The sequence below is a fragment of the Pseudophryne corroboree genome (genome assembly GCF_028390025.1).
Source record: "Pseudophryne corroboree isolate aPseCor3 chromosome 3 unlocalized genomic scaffold, aPseCor3.hap2 SUPER_3_unloc_16, whole genome shotgun sequence".
NCBI classification, from domain to species: Eukaryota; Metazoa; Chordata; class Amphibia; order Anura; family Myobatrachidae; genus Pseudophryne; species Pseudophryne corroboree.
In genome coordinates, this window is record NW_026967504.1 from 1,649,005 (window position 1) to 1,671,457 (window position 22,453).

A 22,453-nucleotide genomic window follows, 5' to 3' on the forward strand; every position below is an offset into this window, starting at 1 on the left:
ACATGCCTTTCTGGGAGTGTCTCGTCCTGGGTGTCAGTGATGCAGCCCCACTGCGCCCACTCTCTCCGTACTCATACATACATGTCTTTCTGGGAGTGTCTCGTCCTGGGTGTCAGTGATGCAGCCCCACTGCTCCCACTCTCTCCGTACTCATACATACATGTCTTTCTGGGAGTGTCTCGTCCTGGCTGTCAGTCATGCAGCCCCACTGCGCCCACTCTCTCTGTAATCATACATACATGCCTTTCTGGGAGTGTCTCGTCCTGGGTGTCAGTGATGCAGCCCCACTGCTCCCACTCTCTCCGTACTCATACATACATGTCTTTCTGGGAGTGTCTCGTCCTGGTTGTCAGTCATGCAGCCCCACTGCGCCCACTCTCTCTGTACTCATACATACATGCCTTTCTGGGAGTGTCTCGTCCTGGTCAGTGATGCAGCCCCACTGCTCCCACTCTCTCCGTACTCATACATACATGCCTTTATGGGAGTGTCTCGTCCTGGCTGTCAGTGATGCAGCCCCACTGCGCCCACTCTCTCCGTACTCATACATACATGCCTTTCTGGGAGTGTCTCGTCCTGGGTGTCAGTCATGCAGACCCACTGCGCCCACTCTCTCCGTACTCATACATACATGCCTTTCTGGGAGTGTCTCGTCCTGGTTGTCAGACAGTATATCTGGCACAGCTGTGTAATCATGATGTGAGTGTGTGCTGAGTAGTGAGTACTGCTAGCAGCAAGTCTCACAGCTTAACTGCAGTGTAGCAGTGTGGTGGGGGTGGGGAGAAGGGGGTTGCTACACCAATGAGTCAAGGAATGGAGGAGTGGTTTGATGGGACTCACACAGCAGGGGGTGCAAAGCTTAAAAAGGAGGAGTGGTTGGAAGGGGAAGGAACTGGTAGGTTCAGAGGGGATTAGTGAGGGTAAGGACTCCCAAGGGAAATTGGAGTGGGATCCCACAGGTTTCAAACTGGGTAAAGAGCAGCTTTTAGGAAGGAAATAGGTGAGCCAGTCTCTGTGGTTGACCCTTCTCTGCCTCATGTGGGGTGGATCCTTGGACTCTCCAGTTCCTCAGGAGGCTGTAGATTCTTCTTGCCCACTACCTGGTGGTTCTGTGGTCATCTCAGGCCATGAACCTCCCAGATACCTGGCCTCCAGTTAAACATGAAATGGTCATGGAGGTGGTCCTGGGCTCTGTGAAGGTGGAAAAAGCAAAGGAAAGTTGTGTCCCTTCTGAAGGGGCAATGGTGGACATTGTGAATGGTGAAGGGAAGGTTTTTGTGGGTGAAGAGGGAGTTATGCCATATATCCCAGAAGCATGGGTCCTCAGCCTATATGATGTGCCACCATTAATGTGGCTTCAGTCTTGTCCGACCAATCTTGATTTATGTGCTTTGTAATTTTTTTTAAGCAGGATAAAGGCTGAGTTTTTTTTATTTCTGCAGTAGACTAGAATAAGCCCAGACAGTCCACTTCCATTATACCACCGGAATGTGACGGTCAGTGACCACCGTGCCATCACTTACCTGTATGCTTACATGAAACAGAATGATGAAAAAAATAGAATACCGGTAAATACTTTTCTATGAGCCCGTAGAGGATGTTGGGGACACCAAAAGAACCATGGGGTATAGATGGGACCCGCAGGAGACATGGGCACTTTAATACTTTTAAGGGGCGTGACCTAGCTCCTCCCTCTATATCCCTCCTCCTCAGGACCTCAGCTTAGGAACTGTGCCCAGGGAGACGGACATTTCGAGGAAAGGAATTATTGTCAACCAAGGCAAGCATCTTACCAGGCCACGCCATAAGCATGCCGTACAACATGGTATTCAACTGAACACATGTCAACGAACATGAACAAATTCAGCAACAAGCTGAACCAACAGAAACACAACTAGTGTGTAACCAGAATTAATACTGCAGATACAGTACGCGCTGGGATGGGCGCCCAACATCCTCTACGGACTCATAGAAAAGGATTTACCGGTAGGTATTAAAATCCTATTTTCTATTTCGTCCTAGAGGATGTTGGGGACACCAAAAGAACCATGGGGTTTATACCAAAGCTCTATAGCGGGCGGGAGAGTGCGGATGACCCTGCAGCACCGATTGACCAAGCTTTAGGTCTTCATTGGCTAAGGTATCAAACTTATAAAACATAGCAAACGTGTTTGACCCCGATCTAGTAGCAGCTCGGCAAAGTTGTAATGCAAAGACACCCCGGGCAGCCGCCCAGGACGTGCCCACCTTCCTAGTTGAAAGGGCCCTGCCGTGGAATGAGCCCGCTGAATTGTCTGACATATCCAGCGGGCAATGGTCTGCTTGGAAGCAGGACACCAAATCTTATTGGGAGCAGAGAGGACAAACAGGGACTCTGGTTTTCCAACTGGAGCTGTTCTGGCGACATAAATTTTCAAAGCTCTGACCACATCCAGAGACTTTTCCTCAGCCAAAGCGCCAGTAGCCACTGGCACCACAATAGGTTGGTTGATATAAAAAGAGGAAACCACCTTCTGCAGAATTGTTGCCAAGTCCTCAATGCTGCTCTATCTTTATGAAAGATCAAATAAGGGCTCTTGTAAGACAAGGACGCCAACGCAGACACCCGCCTAGCGGATGCCAATGCTAACAAAACGACAACCTTCCAAGTGAGGAATTTCAACACCCTTCACGTAAAGGTTCAAACCAATGTGATTTTAGGAATGTTAATACCACATTAAGATCCCATGGTGCACAAAGGGAGGTTGGATGTGCAGGACCCCTTTTACAAAGGTCTGCACCTCAGGAAGTGAGGCCAATTGTTTCTGAAAGAAAATCGACAAAGCAGAAATCTGCACTTTTATGGAGTCTAATTTAAGGCCTGCATCCACTCCATTTTGTAGAAAAATGGAGAAAACGTCCAAGGTCAAATTTCTCCACTGGAGCTTTCTTGGACTCGCGCCAGGAAATATATTTCCTCTCGGGCTAAAATCTGGCGTTCAACCGCCATGCCGTCAAACGTAGCCACTGTAAGTCTAGATAGACGAACGGCCCCTGCCGTAGCAGGTCCTTGCGAAGAGGAAGAGACCATGGATCTTCGACCAGTAACATCTGAAGATCCGGGGAACCAAATTCTCCTTGGCCAATCTGGAACTCCAAGGAGTGCTGGAATCAGTGTTCTTCTCAGAATTCTCAAAACCTTTGGGATGAGAGGAAGTGGAGAGAATATGTATACTGATGGATACACCCAAGGTGTCGTCAGTGCATCCACTGCCGCCGCTTGAGGGTCCCTGGACCTGGAACAAACTTCAGAATTTTTCTGCTGATGTGAGATGCCATCATGTCTATATGGGGAAACCCCCCCAAAGACATGTCACTATCGTGAAGACCTCCTGATGGAGGCTCCACTCTCTTGGATGTAGGTCGTGTCTGCTGAGGAAGTCTGCTTCCCAGTCGTCCACACCCGGAATGAATATTGCAGACAGAACGCTTGTATGTTTCTCCGCCCAGCGAAGAATCTTTGTGGCTTCTGCCATTGCTGCTCTGCTTTCTGCGCCGCCTTGGCGGTTTATGTATGCTACTGCCGTGACATTGTCCGAGTGGATCAGGACTGGCAGGTAGTGAAGATGTCAGTTCCAGAACGTTTATATGAAGATGAGTTTTCGGACTTGACCATCTTCCTTGGAAGTTCACCCCCAGAGTGACTGCCCCCCCCAACCTCGGAGACTTGTATCCGTGGTCACTAGGATCCAGTCCTGGATCCCGAACCGGCGTCCTGCTAAGAGGTGAGAGCTGTGGAGCCACCACAGGAGTGAGATTCTGGTGTTGGGAGATAGAATTATCCTCCGGTGCATATGAAGGTGGGATCCGGACTACTTGTCTAACAGGTCCCACTGAAACACCCTGGCATGGAACCTCCCTACTGGAGGGCCTCGCATGCTGCCACCATTTCCCCCAGCAATTGAATGCATCGATGAATGTTTTTGGTTTCAGCAAGAGTTTTACCAAACTCTGAATATCCAGAGCCTTCTCCATAGGGAGAAACACTCTCTGCTGGACTGTGCTGCAGAATCGACAGGGACAGTGCAATGTCCTGTACCAACTTGTCCTGTGATTTCGTTTTTATCAGGAGAACGTCCAAGTACAGGATAATTGTAACTCCTTGCTTGCGTAGGAGAAGAACCATCATTTCTACCATAACTTTGGTGAAAATCCTCTGAGCCATGGACCGGCCAAACGGCAACGTCTGAAATTAGTAATGAATATCCTGGATTGCAAACCTCAGGTAACTTTGGTGAGGGGGATAGATGGGGACATGAAGGTAAGCATCCTTCATGTCCAACGAGACCATGAATTCCCCCTCCTCCAGACTGGAGATCACCGCTCTGAGAGACTCCATCTGGAATTTGAATTTCTTCAGGAAGAAATTGAGAGATATCAGGTTGAGGATAGGTCTTACCGAGCCATCCGGCTTTAGTACTACAAACAGGCTTGAATAAAAGCCCTCCCCTTGCTGTGCCAGTGGAGCCGGGACCACAATCTGATTTAGACACAATTTTTGTACTGCTCCACAGACTAGAACTCTGTCTGGAAGTGAAACTGGTAAGGTTGATTTGAAAAAACAGCGAGGGGGAACGTCTTGAAACTCCAGTGTGTATCCTTAGGACACAATTTGCAGAGCTGGAGACGTGCCCCCACCGGTGCGGTCTCCTGCAGTGGAGACCCAGCATCATGCGGTGGATTTGGCAGAAGCCGGGGAGGACTTCTGCTCCTGGGAACCCGAGGAGGCGGGTGTCCTCATATCCGAAAAGGATGTCGAGGAAACATAGGGCAAGAAGGTAAACCTACTTGTGGCAGCTGCCAAGATCAAAAATGTTTGTTTTTTTATCAGGCCGCCACCAATCAGGCTTCCCTGTATAGGGAAGAGACTCCAATTCTACTTGGAGGTAGCATCAGAATTCCAATATGAATGTGCAATGACCTCCTAGCCGAGACCTTCATGGAATCGGTCTGTGAACTCAAGAATTCCCCTGCAGTCTCACGGAATCATGCTGCAGCGTCCATGATACGACCCAACGTAAGGAGTATTTAATCCCCCTCCAGGGTATCAATATCGGATGTTAAGACATACCAACCATTTTGAATGCTACTATGCATCCATGTGCCTGCTATGGCAGGTCTAAGTAATGTACCCGTGGGTACATAGCTAGAATACATTCATACAATAATACATTAATATACCTGCATACGACCCACCGGATATGTGACATGGTCCCATGTAGAGCAGGGAGCAACTCCCACTTAATCTGTCTGTGGCGTGAACAAATAATAAAAATAATACTAATAATAATAAATGGAATCCTCCAGGATTCTATCTCACAGAGCGCTCAGCCCAGGAGGTCAGTATATATCTGTACATACATACACAGATGCACACAAATGTATATATATATACACATCAAGCCACAGACATATATGGACCCTCTGTCAGGCACAGCATTAATATGTCCTAAATTGTACTGCTCAATAATGGATCTTATCAGGAAAAACAACCTGGTCGACACCGGAGGCAGTATCCGTGTCGGCAACAGGGATTAGGAACTGGGCAAATTAACATCCTTGCGACCTCGAGGGGTCTGAGAGAAAAAATAGCTATGAACATCACACCCTTCATAGATAATTCCACACTGTCTGGGACACACATTTATGCAACTGTTTTCTGATATGCAAATATTTTACCCAGTCAGATATTGGTGGTGTCGACAGGGCCACCCACACACATTCGTTCTCTTGTGAGAAAAAACATTCAGTTACCGACATGTCGACACACACGTACTAAGCACCCACAGACATTCTAGCTCATGGGAGTAACGTACAGAGGGACCCAGGATTGTTCAGCACATAAAACAAACAGCATTAACAACTTACAGTCTGGACAATAATACTATAATAAATGACAGACCTGTAGCATTTTCATATGTACATATATATATATATATATGTAAACACAAGCACCTATATTCACTGCCCCCCCCCCCCCCGTTTTCCCTGAACACCTCAGTAGGAATGGAAGGAGCAGCATCTCCCTGAGGAGAAAAAATGGCGCTGAGCTGTGTGCTGGAGAAGTGAGGAAGAAGCCACGCCCCCTCTTCCTGCATTTTTGTAATATATTTAATTATATTTATTTATACTGGCGGGTGCATGTGTTTGGACATAAATGTCCTATATTGCCAGTTCTCTAGAAGTTAATGCTGCCCAGGGCGCTCCCCCCCCCCAGCGCCCTGCACCCGTAGTGCCTGTGTGTGGGAGCATGACGCGCTGAGCTGAGCCGTGCGGTACCTCATGTAATGCCGTCATCTGAAGAGAAATCCTCTTTTCTTCTTCTACTCACCTGTCGTCGGACTTATGGCTCTGAAATGGGGTGACGACAGGCTGTGGGAGCGAGCATCCGAGCGTACCCGGCGTTCATCTCCCCTCAGGTGCGGAAGGCATCCTGTCAGCAGCAGCAGAGCCCTGAAACTCAATAGAAGTGGGTCATACTTCTCTCTCCTCAGTCCCACGAAGCAGGGAGGTTGTTGCCAGCAGTCCTCCCTGAAAATAAAAAACCTAACATAAGTCATTTACCAGAGAGCTCTGTAGAGCTCCCCCTTGTGTGACCAGTCTCCTCTGGGCACATTTCTAAACTGAGGTCTAGAGGAGGAGGGATATAGAGGGAGGAGCCAGGTCACACCCCTTAAAAGTCTTAAAGTGCCCATGTCTCCTGCGGATCCTGTCTATACCCCATGGTTCTTTTGGTGTCCCCAACATCCTCTAGGACGAAATAGAAACTTACAAGGTTTCTTTAAATCTTCTGGTGTCCACTCCGAGACTAGACATTATGGCATAATTACTCAGACGGGAATATAAAACAGAATTATAAAACAAAAGCTTTACTGCAATTAGCTGCAAACAAAAGCTTTTATTATGAAATCATACAGGGGAGTATCCGCACCATATAGATGTATCATACAACAAACCACTGCAGATGTAACCCGGGTGACTCTAATGCACATGATAATGTACAGGGTATATATGGATAGGATCTTGGATCCCAAAACACGTTCCAATGGCCGCCATATTGTCGTGCAGCAATACAGATTGTAGAAACTGGTATTACACATTTACATTTACACAAAGCACAAGATACAAAATAAACAGCAGAAAAAAGACCTAAGCATTTGGGATGTATTATTTAGGAAGTAAATAGAGGTACATTAATGTAAAGCGTGAGTAACAGTCATCAGTCTGCTTGTGAAGGTCTCTAGAGTGGAGGCCTCTTGGACTGTGCAAGGCAGTGAGTTTCATGGTCAGGGCTACAAAGCTAAAAGTTCAACCCTTAAATGAATGACAGGAGATTCTTGGTACTGCTGGTAACAGTCCTTCATCTGTAGAAACAAGCAAGCAGGGCAGTAGGAGGCAGAAGCTGCTTCTAGTACCTTGGACCATGTAATGTTGGGATGGGAAGGTCAGTTAGCCAATTATGAAATAGATTTGTCATCTTACAGGCAGCCGGTGAAGGGAGTAGAGAATGGGTGTTATGCGGCAGGAACGGGCTGGTTAGGTAACAGCTTGGCTGCTGCATTCTGTACTAGCTGCAAGCTCTGTAATTCTTTTGCTGGGTGACCCAGGTAGATGGCATTGCAGTAGTCTACGAACTTCTGAGGGAATCAAGTGCTTGATTCTGGCTATGGTCCACAGATGGAAGAATGTGGATTTGTATGTGGCGGATACCTGATGTCTGTGTCAGCCACATACCAGGACAACACAAAGATTCAGCACATGTTCAGTATTTTCAATTCTGTACACCAAAGCATAAATCCAGATGGTTGGTAAAGTCTTGTCCTTTGTTGGTGAGCTTCTATTATGTTTCACAAAGACTGAATCACAGCCAACTGGCATCATCCACCCCTGGCGCTCAGCTAGACAACCATTTAGGATTGGTATTAGGTTCTCAGTACATGGAGCAAAAAGCAGGTAATCAGCATAGCAGTGGTAGACCAGGCCAAGACGTCTGATTATATCACCCAGTGGTAGCATTTATATTGCATAAAGCATAGGAGATAGGATTCACCTTTGAGGAACATTGCATGACAGTGATAATTATACTCCAGAAGATGTAAATGGTTCCGTACTTGGGTAATGTCTAATGTGTTCAACAAGAGCGGATTTATTTCTCTCAAAGCATGAAAATGGCTTCTCACCTGTGTGACTTCTCTGATGTGTAACAAGAGCTGATTTCTGTGCAAAACATTTCTTACACTCAGAACAGGAATATGGCCTCTCACCTGTGTGACTTCTCTGATGTGTAACAAGAGCTGATTTCTGTGCAAAACATTTCCCACACTCAGAACAGGAATACGGCTTCTCACCTGTGTGACTTCTCTGATGTCTAACAAGAATTGATTTCAATGAAAAACATTTCCTACACTCAGAACAGGAATACGGCTTCTCACCTGTGTGAGCACGTTGATGAAAAACAAAATGTGATTTATATGCAAAACATTTCCCACACTCAGAACAGAAATACGGCTTCTCACCTGTGTGACTTCTCTGATGTTTAACCAGATTTGGTTTCAATGCAAAACATTTCCCACACTCAGAACAGAAATACGGCTTCTCACCTGTGTGAGCACGTTGATGAAAAACAAAATGTGATTTATATGCAAAACATTTCCCACACTCAGAACAGGAATACAGCTTCTCACCTGTGTGAGCACGTTGATGAAAAACAAAATGTGATTTATATGCAAAACATTTCCCACACTCAGAACAGGAATACGGCTTCTCACCTGTGTGAGCACGTTGATGAAAAACAAAATGTGATTTATATGCAAAACATTTCCCACACTCAGAACAGGAATACGGCTTCTCACCTGTGTGACTTCTCTGATGTATAACAAGAGCTGATTTCCGTGCAAAACATTTCCCACACTCAGAACATGAATACGGCTTCTCACCTGTGTGAGCACGTTGATGAAAAACAAAATGTGATTTAAATGCAAAACATTTCCCACACTCAGAACAGGAATACGGCTTCTCACCTGTGTGAGCACGTTGATGAAAAACAAAATGTGATTTATATGCAAAACATTTCCCACACCCAGAACAGGAATACGGCTTCTCACCTGTGTGACTTCTCTGATGTATAACAAGAGCTGATTTCCGTGCAAAACATTTCCCACACTCAGAACAGGAATACGGCTTCTCACCTGTGTGACTTCTCTGATGTGTAACAAGACCTGATTTCTGTGCAAAACATTTCCTACACTCAGAACAGGAATACGGCTTCTCACCTGTGTGACTTCTCTGATGTATAACAAGAGCTGATTTATGTGCAAAACATTTCCCACACTCAGAACAGGAATATGACTTCTCACCTGTGTGACGTCTCTGATGTGTAACAAGAACTGATTTCTGTGTAAAACATTTCCCACACTCAGAACAAGGAAATGGTTTCTCACCTGTGTGACGTCTCTGATGTCTAACAAGATATGATTTATATGTAAAACATTTCCCACACTCAGAACATGGAAATGACCTCTCACCTGCCTTAGCTGGCTGATGAGTAATAAACTTTGTGTTCTGTGTAAAACATTTGGTATCTATAGACCAGGGAAACACTGTATCTACTCTCAGAGCTGTAATAGATGCACCAATATCAGAGTGATCAGGAGAACATTTCCCAGGATCAGAAGGATCAGTTGATAGAGCTGGATGTATAATTGGGGTAATGGGATTATCTCCTGGAGAATCCTGTCTACGGTCATTATCTTTTATGTCACAATCCAGGGATAACATTAGATGTCCTTCTGAGATATTCCTGCTTGTGTGTTCATCTGCTGGAAATAAAATACATTAATATATAAAATGAGTAGACAAGACCCAGGGTGTTATAGGATACAATATATAATTCTATAACTGACATTTTCTTTTACCTGTAATCATTGCTTTTATGTTTATTAAAAGACAAAAAATTCTAGGATGCTTAGACTGGAGCTTGATCAACACTGAACGCTCATGTGGGATTACTAGAGGTGACATGGACGCTCATATGGGATTACTTGAGGTGACACGGACGCTCATGTGGAATTACAAGAGGTGACACGGACGCTCATGTGGGATTACAAGAGGTGACACGGAAACTCATGTGGGATTACTAGAGGTGACACGGACACTCATGTGGGATTACTAGAGGTGACACAGACGCTCATGTGGGATTACTAGAGGTGACACGGACGCTCATGTGGGATTACTAGAGGTGACACGGACGCTCATGTGGGATTACTAGAGGTGACACGGACGCTCATGTGGGATTACTTGAGGTGACACGGACGCTCATGTGGGATTACTTGAGGTGACACGGACGCTCGTGGGATTACTTGAGGTGACACGGACGCTCATGTGGGATTACAAGAGGTGACACGGAAACTCATGTGGGATTACTAGAGGTGACACGGCGCTCATGTGGGATTACTAGAGGTGACACGGGCGCTCATGTGGGATTACTAGAGGTGACACGGACGTTCATGTGAGATTACTAGAGGTGACATGGACGCTCAGGTGGGATTACTAGAGGTGACACGGACGCTCAGGTGGGATTACTAGAGGTGACATGGACGCTCAGGTGGGATTACTAGAGGTGACATGGACGCTAATGGGGGATTACTAGAGGTGACACGGACGCTCATGGGGGATTACTAGAGGTGACACGGACGCTCATGGGGGATTACTAGAGGTGACACGGACGCTCATGTGGGATTACTAGAGGTGACACGGACGCTCATGTGGGATTACTAGAGGTGACACGGACTCTCATGGGGGATTACTAGAGGTGACATGGAGGCTCATGTGGGATTACTAGAGGTGACATGGACGCTCATGTGGGATTACTGGAGGTGACATGGACGCTCAGGTGGGATTACTAGAGGTGACACGGACGCTCAGGTGGGATTACTAGAGGTGACACGGACGCTCAGGTGGGATTACTAGAGGTGACACGGACGCTCATGGGGGATTACTAGAGGTGACACGGACGCTCATGGGGGATTACTAGAGGTGACACGGACGCTCATGGGGGATTACTAGAGGTGACACGGACGCTCATGTGGGATTACTAGAGGTGACACGGACGCTCATGGGGGATTACTAGAGGTGACATGGAGGCTCATGTGGGATTACTAGAGGTGACATGGACGCTCATGTGGGATTACTGGAGGTGACATGGACGCTCATGTGGGATTACTAGAGGTGACGTGGACGCTCATGTGGGAATTACTAGAGGTGAACAGGATGCTCATGTGGGATTACTAGAGGTGACATGGACGCTCATGGGGAATTACTAGAGGTGACATGGACGCTCATGTGGGATTACTACAGGTGACATGGATGCTCATGTGGGATTACTAGAGGTGACATGGATGCTCATGTGGGATTACTAGTGGTGACATGGGCTTTGCTTTTATGTTTATTAAAAAACAAAAAAGATAGGATGCTTAGACTTGAGCTTGATCAACACTGAACGCTCATGTGGGATTACTAGAGGTGACGTGGACGCTCATGTGGGATTACTAGAGGTGAACAGGACGCTCATGTGGGATTACTAGAGGTGAACAGGACGCTCATGTGGGATTACCAGAGGTGACAGGGACGCTCATGTGGGATTACTATAGGTGACACGGACGCTCATGTGGGATTACTAGAGGTGACACGGACGCTCATGTGGGATTACTAGAGGTGACACGGACGCTCATGTGGGATTACTAGAGGTGACACGGACGCTCATGTGGGATTACTAGAGGTGACACGGACGGTCATGTGGGATTACTAGAGGTGACAGGGACGCTCATGTGGGATTGCTAGAGGTGACACGGGCGCTCATGTGGGATTGCTAGAGGTGACACGGACGTTCATGTGAGATTACTAGAGGTGACATGGACGCTCAGGTGGGATTACTAGAGGTGACATGGATGCTCATGTGGGATTACTAGAGGTGACATGGACGCTCATGTGGGATTACTAGAGGTGACATGGACGCTCATGGGGAATTACTAGAGCTGACATGGACGCTCATGTGGGATTACTAGAGGTGACATGGGTTTTGCAATAATGAAGCATTAAAACACCAAAGAAGAGAATCAATCAGTCACAGGAATCAATCACTCACTTAACAGGAAGTGATTGGCTGATGCAGCAGAGCGCGTCCCTGGGGACTCGCCCATTTCGGAAAAGTGAGTCACCTTCCCTCAAAATCGGGTAAAATACGCGCTATAGCGCGTTTTTGCGATCACTGACATAAGGTAAGTATGTATGTTTGTGTGGATGTATGTAATAAAATTATACTTTCACGGTGTGTGTGTCTTGTCTTTTTTTGGGTATTTTTTTAGTAATAGTACTACAGGTACCAGCGGGCCAGTTTTTCCGCCGCATGCTGGTACTTGTGGTTCTCCAAGTACCAGCATGCGGGGGAGGCTTGCTGGGACTTGTAGTACTGCTACTAAAAACAATATCTTTTCAATTACAACAAAGGCTATCAGCCCCCCCATCCGCAGCCCATTGGATGGGGGGGGGGGGGGGCAGCCTCGGGCTTCACCCCTGGCCCTTGGGTGGCTGGGGGGGGGGACCCCTTGATTGAAGGGGTCCCCACTCCCCCAGGGTACCCCGGCCAGGGGTGACTAGTTGGATTTTTGATGCCACGGCCGCAGGGCACTATATAAAAGTGACCCCCGGCTGTGGCATTATCTGTCCAGCTAGTGGAGCCCGGTGCTGGTTTTAAAAATACGGGGGACCCCTACTCTTTTTGTCCCCCGTATTTTTGGGACCAGGACCAGGCGCAGAGCCCGATGCTGGTTGCTTAAATATGGGGGAACCCCTGTCATTTTTCCCCCCATATTTTTGCAACCAGGATCGGCTCAAAGAGCCCGAGGCTGGTTATGCTTAGGAGGGGGGACCCCACGCATTTTTTTTTTGGATTTTACATTGTTTAATAAAAAAAAAAAAAAATAAGAACCCCAGCACGGATCACACAGATCCGGCCGAGATTGATTGTAAAAAAAAAACGGCAGTGTTTTGTTAATCACTGCCGTATAAATAGGTAAAAAAACACGAATGACATCGACATCGGAAGAAAAGAAAAACCCGAATACGACAGCTTAGTAAATCCATCGTAATCAATTGAAAAAGTTGCAGTTTTACACTGTCGATGTCATTCGTGATTGAACTTTGACCTTTTTTCGGAAATTACGAATGTTAGTAAATCTACCCCACCGTCTTAATACACTGTCTCCAGCGGGTTTAAATGAACGGTGTAATTGGAATACCTTTCTGTGACTTCCTTAGTTTGTGTTAATTATCTAGCACTATGAGTAATGTAATGTTTAAATAACATTCTTTTTCTATTTTCACGTCATTACCATTTTATTACCATATCGTATAACCATTGTGTTCTGGATTTTCTTTTCTTTTCTCTATTCTAATAGTGATAATATGTATGCTTGATCCATAGCATCATTGTTATTATGTGCTTTCGTCCCTGTTTCTTAGGCTGCTGTGGGGGGCCGGGGAGGCATCGTAGTCATCGGCGCTTGGTTGCCTGGCATCGCAGAATGCGCTTCCGGGATACCGCCGGCACTGGCGGCTTGACGTCATCGGCAGGCGACCCCAGTGGACGGACACCACGAGGCTGGCTGCCGGATCCCGGCCTCCTACAGCGGCGGGAGACTTTAGAGTATTTAGGTAAGCTACTTTTCATTGTTATGTTTATTTCATGGTTTGTTTTACAGCATTGGGCTTGACAACGGTATCTGCGTATACCGAAACGTTGCCCTAGCATTTGCTGTCATGACTTCTCACTAAAAGGTGTATTTATTCTTTGGAGTGCCGCAGTCTCTCTTTTTTCAATTGTATATCATTACTGAAGACACCCTATTATTAACAAGTATGTGAGCACGAGTGCGGGTTCGTTTTTCTGGACTGTATATATATATATTTGAGGTCCACAGGATCCACAGTCCTTGCATTGGGGTGTAGGTGGTAGGAGTCGACTGGGCACTACACAGTTAAGTTTTTAGCTCCCATGATGCACTGGTCCTCCTCATACACCCCGCCTCCAGCCTAGGGAAGCCAGTTTTGTTAACAAGCCAAAAGGCAGGAGCAGGATTTCAGGAGAAAAGGAAGACCTGAACATACAAGACATACTGTCCTGCAGAGTAGAGAAAATCAAAAAGGGGGGAAAAAATAGGATTTTAATTACCTAGCGGTAAATCCTTTTCTCGTAGTCCGTAGAGGATACTGGGGTCCACATTAGTACCATGGGGTATAGACGGGTCCACTAGGAGCCATGGGCACTTTAAGAAAATAATAGTGTATGCTGGCTCCTCACTCTATGTCCTCCCTACTAGACTCAGTCTAGAAACTGTGCCCGAGGAGACGGACATACTTCAAGAGAAGGATTTAACTGTACAGTGGTGAGATTCGAACCAGCACACACAACCAAGAGGAAAGCCATGCTAACCAAACTTGAACAGGAACAGCAACAGCTGATCCAACAACAATACTTAAGCAAGTAACAGTGCAGAAAAACGAAGCACCGGGCAGGCGCCCAGTATCCTCTACGGACTACGAAAAAAGGATTTAATGGTAGGTAATTAAAATCCTATTTTCTTATGTCCTAGAGGATACTGGGGTCCATTTAGTACCATGGGGATGCACCAAAGCTCCCAAAACGGGTGGGAGAGTGCTGAAGTTCCTGCAGAACTGATTGATCAAACTCGTCAAAGCTGTAAAGCCGAGACACCCGGGCAGCTGCCAAGGAAGAAACCACCAACCGAGTAGAGTGGGCCTGAACCGATTTCGGAAACCGGCAAGCCTGCCGTAGAATAAGCATGCTGGATAGTAAGCCTGATCCAGCGAGCAATAGACTGTTTTGAAGCAGGACACCCAATTTTATTGGGATCATAGAAAACAAACAGCGAGTCAGATTTTCTGTGACAAGCCGTCCGCTTCACATACATTTTCAAAGCCCTCACAACATCTAAGGACTTTGAAGAAGCAGAGGTGTCGGTAATCACCGTAACCACAATAGGTTGGTTGATGTGAAACGCAGGCAACGCCTTAGGAAGGAACTGCTGACGAGTTTTGAGTTCAGCACGATCCTCATGAAAAATCAAGTAGGGGCTCTTGTGAGACAATGCCCCCAGTTCCGACACGCGCCTGGCCGAAGCCAGGGCCAACAGTGTAACTGTCTGCCATATAAGAAACTTTATGTCCACTGCCTGTAAATGCTCAAACCAATCCGATTGGAGGAACTGCAACACCACGTTGAGATCCCAAGGTGCTATAGGAGGCACAAAGGGCGGTTGGATGTGCAGAACACCATTCAAAAAAGTCTGAACTTTAGGAAGAGACGCCAATTGCTTCTGGAAGAAAATGGACAAGGCCTAAATCTGGACCTTCAAGGAGCCCAAACGGAGGCCCACATCCACTCCTGCCTGCAGAAAAAGGAGAAACCGTCCCAGCTTCAATTCCATCGCAGGAATTTTCCTGTTCTCACACCAAGAGACTTATTTCTTCCAAATACGGTGGTAATGTTTAGATGCTACCCCCTTTCTGGCTTGAATCAAGGTTGGAATAACCTTATCCAGAATCCCTCCCTGGGCTAGAATTTGACGCTCAACCTCCATGCCGTCAAACTTAGCCGCGGTAAGTCTTGATAGACAAACGGCCTGTTGCAGAAGATCCTCTCGAAGAGGAAGAGGCCACAGGTCCTCTAGGAGCAGTAGATCCACGTACCAGGCCCGTCTTGGCCAATCCGGAGCAATGAGAATTGCTTGAACCTTTTCCCTTTTTATTCTTTTGAGAATCCTTGGGATTAACGTAAGTGGTGGAAACACGTAGACCATCTGGTAGACCTACGGAGTCAACAGAGCGTCCGCCGCCACTGCTTGCGGGTCTCTCGACCTGGAACAATATTGCTTGAGCTTCTTGTTGAGAAGAGAGGCCATCATGTCGATTTGGGGAAGTCCCCACCGACGTGCCAGGGACTCGAACACCTGCGGATGAAGGCTCCACTCACCTGGAAGGAGGTCGTGTCTGCTGAGGAAGTCCACTTCCCAGTTGTCCACTCCTAGAATGAAGATTGCCAACAACGCCACCGCATGTCTTTCTGCCCACAGGAGAATCCTCTTTACCTCAGACATTGCAGCTCTGCTTTTCATTCCGCCATGTCGGTTTATGTATGCTACTGCCGTCACGTTGTCCGACTGAACTTGTATGGCCTGATCTTGAAGAAGATGGGATGCCTGTAGAAGGGTGTTGTATACGGCCCTGAGTTCCAGAATGTTGATCAGAAGAATAGATTCTTGACTTGACCATTTTCCTTGGAACTGTTCCCCTTGGGTGACTGCTCCCCAACCCCTGAGGCTTGCGTCTGTGGGAAGCAGAATCCAATTTTGAATCCCGAACCTTCGGCCTTCGGTTTAGGTGAGAAGTCTGAAGCCACCACACAAGAGAAATCCTGGCTCTTGGCGACAGACGTATCCTCTGGTGCATGTGGAGATGCAATCCGGACCATTTGTCACACAGATCCAGCTGGTAGGGCCTTGCGTGACACCTTCCATATTGCAGAGCTTCGTAAGAGGCCACCATCTTTCCCAAGAGGCAAATGCACAGGTGCACCGAAATCCGGGTCGGCCTTAGAAAGGCCCGTACCATCGACTGGATCACCAATGCCTTTTCCATTGGAAGGAATACCCTCCGCGCCTCAGTATCCAGTATCATTCCAAGGAATGGAAGCCTCCGTGTTGGTTCCAGGTGAGATTTTGGCAGGTTCAGAATCCACAGGTGATCCTGGAGTAACGTCGTTGAGAGGGCAATGCTGTTTAACAACTTCTCCCTGGATGGTGCTTTGATCAGCAGGTCATCCAGGTATGGTATTATGTTCACTCCCCGCAAGCGGAGGAGCAACATCAACTCTGCCATCACCTTGGTGAACACCCGAGTCCAAATGGCAGGGCCTGGAACTGGTAGTGGCAGTCCTGTAACGCAAACCTGAGATAAGCCTGATGAGGCAGCCAAATCGGGACATGAAGGTACGCATCCTTGATGTCCAGAGAACCAGGAATTCCCCATCCTCCAGACCTAGGATAACCGCTCTCAGAGACTCCATCTTGAATTTGAACACCTTTAAATATGGGTTCAGAGACTTTTGGTTTAAAATGGGTCATACTGAACTGTCCAGTTTTGGCACTACAAACAGTTTGGAATCATAACCCTTGTTTTGTAGGTGAGGTGGAACTGGAACAATGACCTGAGTCTGTACCAGTTTTTGAATTGCTGCCTGTAAGGTCAAACTTGCTTCTGGAGAAGCTGGTAAGCCGGATTTGAAGACTCTGGGAGGTGGGAGTTCTTGAAATCCCAGTCTGTATCCCTGTGTGATAAGATCTTTCACCCAGGGATCTAGGCATGACGTTGCCTAGATGTGACTGAAATAACGTAAGCTGGCTCCCACCTGCCTGTCTTCCAGGCAGTGTGGTCCACCGTCATGCTGAAGGCTTTGAGGAAGCAGAACCAGAGGTCTGTTCTTGAGAACCTGCAGCTGCGGCTATTCTGGGTTTACCTTTATCTCCACTGAAAGCTGTAGGAGATCTCAGTAACCACTGTGAATTTACAAACGCTATATATAAGTCATTATTATTAAAATCAATATAGAGGAAAAAGATAATTTATGTAGCCTCTATGATTAATCTACTTTGATAAATGAGACTCCAACACTAACCACAGTGACTGAAATTAGTGAATATCTGAAACAGAGATTTGCAACCACATATATATAACACTTGTGATCACACATCAAGGTGTCAAATTCTTACACCCATCGGTTTGTTATATTATTTACTCCATATCTACCTTTCACTGGCTTAAATAATAAGTGCTGATACCTCAGACTGAGAGCATCAAATGAAAGAGATATTCTAATCCCATTATAGGGAGTCCAGGTGTATTATAGTGAACACCGCAGTGTGGCTAACAGACCCCAAATAAAGGGTATCACTTATGAAGTTTGGCAGATGGTAGTCATTATTGTTATGGATTTAACTATGGGGGATACCCTCTATGAGTGCTGACAGCAGAGAACTGAGAGCACTGACTAATACCTCAAACAATAGAGGGGTATTTTGCCCACCATATGTTTATACAATTTATGACTACAGATTTATTTTGTGATAAGGAATAAATAAGGGCTGACAGCAGAGACTGAGAGCCCGTGTTATTGTCCTGAATAAATAGTGGTACCTTGTCCAACTCTGTGTTAAGGAAATTACAGGCACAAGCTGTGCATACCTACCATTAGATGAACGCGCTGACAGCTGAGACTGAGAGCGCTTAGGTCTGTTCCATACGACTTAATATATTAAAGAACAATCTCCCGATACAATTTGTTATACATATTATCACGCAGTACATAATAAGTCAGATTGATTCTCTGAGTTTATTAGATAAGAAAACAACTATTAACACCGTAATGCCATAACTCTGACTCTAACTTGTACCTGATCTGATATCTGACAGCACCAATTAATTACTGGCAAGGTCATAGAACCTAGAATACGTTTATAGTATAGATTGGACATTGCACAGCACATTGGATATAGAGAGTGTGTGTTTTTAACATTATATGTTGCACCTTGTCTCACATTTGTCTGCATTGTTTTTATCAATTTCACAGTTCTTGGCTCTTTTATGAAGACGTTAATAAAAGTTATATTTTAATTACATTTGTTTAATTTGAGTGCGCCACTACCAGTCCAATCCTTCCCTTTTCCCTTGAATTTAAGCTGTAGAAGAACCCTTGGACTTGTTTTTAAATTTAGCCGTCCGAAAGGACTGAAAAGTCGGAGCAGAGTAGGTTTTGCTAGCAGGGGTCGCTGCAGAAGGAAGGTATGTAGACTTACCCGCCGTGGCATTAGATATCCAAGTTTCTAGTTCATCTCCAAACAGAGCTTCGCCCGTGAATGGTAGGCTCTCCACGCCTTTTCTGGAATCCGCATCCGCAGTCCACAAGCCCCTGCGTGCTGACACTACCATGGCAGTGGTGCATGCGTTGAGTAAACCAATTTCTTTTATGGCCTCCACCATAAAGTTAGCAGCATCTTGGATGTGCTGTAGGAGTTAATGTCATCCCTGGTTAGTGAATCTAAATCTTCAATTAGATTATCAGACCATCTTGCAATTGCTCTAGTGATCCATGCACAAGCAATAGTGGTTCTCTGGGCTACCCCAGCCGACGAGTATATAGATTTGAGAGTGGTCTCACTCTTACGGTCAGCCGCGTCCTTTAAGGACGCCGCCCAGGGAACCGGTAAGACTATCTTTCGAGACAACCTGGGCACAGAAGCGTCCACTATCGGCGGGTTTTCCCATTTTTTTCTATCCTCCAAAGTAAAGGGGAAGGAAGAAATTAAAATTTTTGGGATCTGACATTTTTGGTCAGGGTTCACCCAAGCTTCTTCAAAGAGGACATTTAACTCCTTTGAAGCCGGAAAAGTAGCTGAGGATTTCTTTTTTGCATTAAAGTAAGATTCCTCAATTACTGCCTCTGCCCTGACAGGAATATGTAAGACAGTTCTAACCGCCTCTATGAGGGCCTGAATACCCTGTGCCAGGACAGCACACCCCTCCACTGGCATCCATATCATCCGGATCCGGGTCACCCTGCATAAGTTGGGCCAGAGTACGCTTTTGTGGGCAAATGGCGAGGGATTGAGACACAGGTATGGGAGCTGAATCTTTGTTGATCAGGTCATCCATAGACTGCCTTAAGAATTGTGTCTCCCTTTCATTATGAGATAGCTTAGTGCAAATATTAGAAATCATCCCTTTAATGGAAGCCAACCACGGGGGTTCAGCCCCACTAGCTGGAGAGGGAGCACAATCGTGGGTGCAGGGTAGTGAGTCCTCAGGGGATGAGAGACATTCTGCAGTACAAGAGACACAGTCCATGGACATGATTGTGAAAGGGACACACACACACACACACACACACACACACACACACACACACACACACCAGGTGAAACACAGTATATGTAGGCAGGGTCCTCAGAAATCAGAACCAGACACACAGCGCCCCTTTAGCAAAGTTAAACTGAGCTGGGTCACAATAACAAGCACTTTAGTAGAGCTTTATAAATTTACACCCCCTCCTCCCTTTCACTAAGACCCCCTGGTACCGCTGAGGAGACCTGGAGTCCTTGTGTAGGAGCAGCGCTTCCCTGTGAATGCTTCCTGTATGAGCTGTAGAGGGAAAATGGTGCTGGAGAGCTGTAGGATCCGCTCTGAGTGAAGCCCCGCTACCTGTAATGGCGACAGCTTCCCGCATTTTTTACACTGGCCTAAGGAACTAAATGTCTAACCAAGTGATTAAAATCCCTGTTAGCACAGTGTGGCCAGTGTGGGCATTATAGGAGTCTCAGTGCGCCCCTCTCAGTGGGACCCGCTGCAGCGTGCGTCCTTCTGAGCCTCCCTGGAGCACAGCCTGCATGAAGAGCTGCGCTCCTACCCTTGTGCCGCCATTCCTACCGGCGACCCACTAACCGGGACGCCCGCGCTGTACTCACCACTCTTCTGTCTTCAGGCTCTGTTAGGGGGTGGCGGAATGCTGCGGGATGGTACGCTGTGCCGTGGTGTGGCTTGCGAATGGCTCCCTCAGGAGCTCAGTGTCCTGTCAGCTGAGAAACGGGACCATTAACTCTCTAGGAATTTGGGCCGTTCTCCCCCCTAAGTGCCACGAAGAAGTCAGTCTGCTGCCTAAACAGACCTGACTGTAAATAAACATTAAATAAAAAAAATGGAAATCTCTACAGGAGCTCTCCAAAGCGTGACCGGCTCCTCCAGGCACATTTTCTAAACTGAGTCCGGTAGGATGGGCATAGAGGGAGGAGCCAGCCCACACTATTAAACTCTTAAAATGCCCATGGCTCCTAGTGGACCCATCTATACCCCCATGGTACTAATGTGGACCCCAGCATCCTCTAGGACGTAAGAGAAAAGTATTTCCCCAAGACAGGTGTGTCTTGGTGGACGCCCTCTGGATCCTATGGACCTTAAAGAAAAAGAGTTCACCATGATAAGTCTAACATAATTATTTTCTTCATCAAGATCCATGGTGATCCACAGTCCTTACATAGGGGATGTCCTAAAGCAGTTTCCCCTAAGGGTGGGGACGCTCCTGAGTAGACAGGAGAATCCAACGTCCTAAGGAAGCTTCCTGAGAGGTAAAGGTATCAAAAGGCATAAAAACCTCAGGAACGTGTTAATAGAAGACAACGTAGCTGCCTTGCAGAGTTGATCAGCAGTAGCACCTCAGAGAGCCACCCATGAGGGACCTGCTGAACGTATCGAATGAGCAGAGACCGGAACAGGAAGATCAGCTCGAATGTAAGCCTCTGCAATAGTCATGCAAAGCCACCTGGACAGCGTTTGTTTACTAGCTGGCCAGCCTTGCTTATAGTATCCATACAGGACAGATAGAGAATCCGTTTTCCTGATCCCTCTGGTACTTTCCACATAAATCCTTAGTGCACGAACCGCATCCAATAAGGCCTCACCAATAACAGGACTAAAAGGCTGGAACCAATATCTCTGTATTTAGATGAAACTTGGACACCATCTTAGGAAGGTGTCCCACCTTGGTCCGGAGAACTGCCCTATCTTGATGGAAGGTCAGAAACGAAGGAGGACAGGAAAGCACTCCTAAATCAGACCCCCTTCTCGTAGAGGCAATAGCCAGGAGATATAACACCTTTACAGCCAGCCACTTAAGGTCCACTGACTCTAAAGGCTCAAATGGGGAAGTCTTAAGAGCTTGCAGGACTAGGGATATATCCCAGGAGCCACTGGATGTACAAAGGGAGGCTGGATATGGAGTATTCCTTGAAAAAAGGCACGCCCATCTTGTAGTGGAGCGATCTGTCATTGAAACCACACTGATCGTGCAGAAACGTGTACTTTCAGGAATGCTAGGCAAAGACCAAGGTCTAACCCTGCTTGTAGAAAGGTCAGTACCCTGGAGACCCTAAAAAGGTAGGAGGGTCATAGCGCCTAGGCGCACACCACTGAAAATCAGCGTGCCAAATCTGGTAATAGATGTGGGTTGAAGACACAGATTTTCTATATCACTGCATCCGAGAACCCATTCGCTCTAAAAACTGATGACTCGAGAGCAAAGCCGTCAAAGACAGTGGAGCCAGGTTCCAATGCAGAGAGGGACCCCGAGACAACAAGTCTGCTCGCTGTGGCAGTAGGAATGGCATGTCTATGGATAGATTTTGGAGATCGGCGAACCAATGGTGCCTGGGCCATACAGAGTAATCAGTATAATGGGGCCTCCTTCCTGTTTAAACTTGCGAAGAAATCTGGGTAACAGCGATACTGGAGAAAA

General features: G+C 46.8%; 1 protein-coding gene and 1 pseudogene across 1 annotated transcript; one reads left to right on the top strand and one right to left on the bottom strand.

Annotated features, from left to right (window-relative positions):
- LOC134983473 (zinc finger protein 850-like) overlaps positions 1–22,453 on the top strand; it is a 407,077-nt pseudogene that overhangs the window by 272,651 nt on the left and 111,973 nt on the right.
- On the bottom strand, positions 8,212–9,489 carry LOC134983493 (oocyte zinc finger protein XlCOF7.1-like; the record flags this gene model as incomplete). The annotated part of the gene is made up of 1 exon (XM_063949161.1): positions 8,212–9,489. A coding segment is annotated over one exon (1,278 nt), but the record flags the coding sequence as incomplete, so codon positions are not given.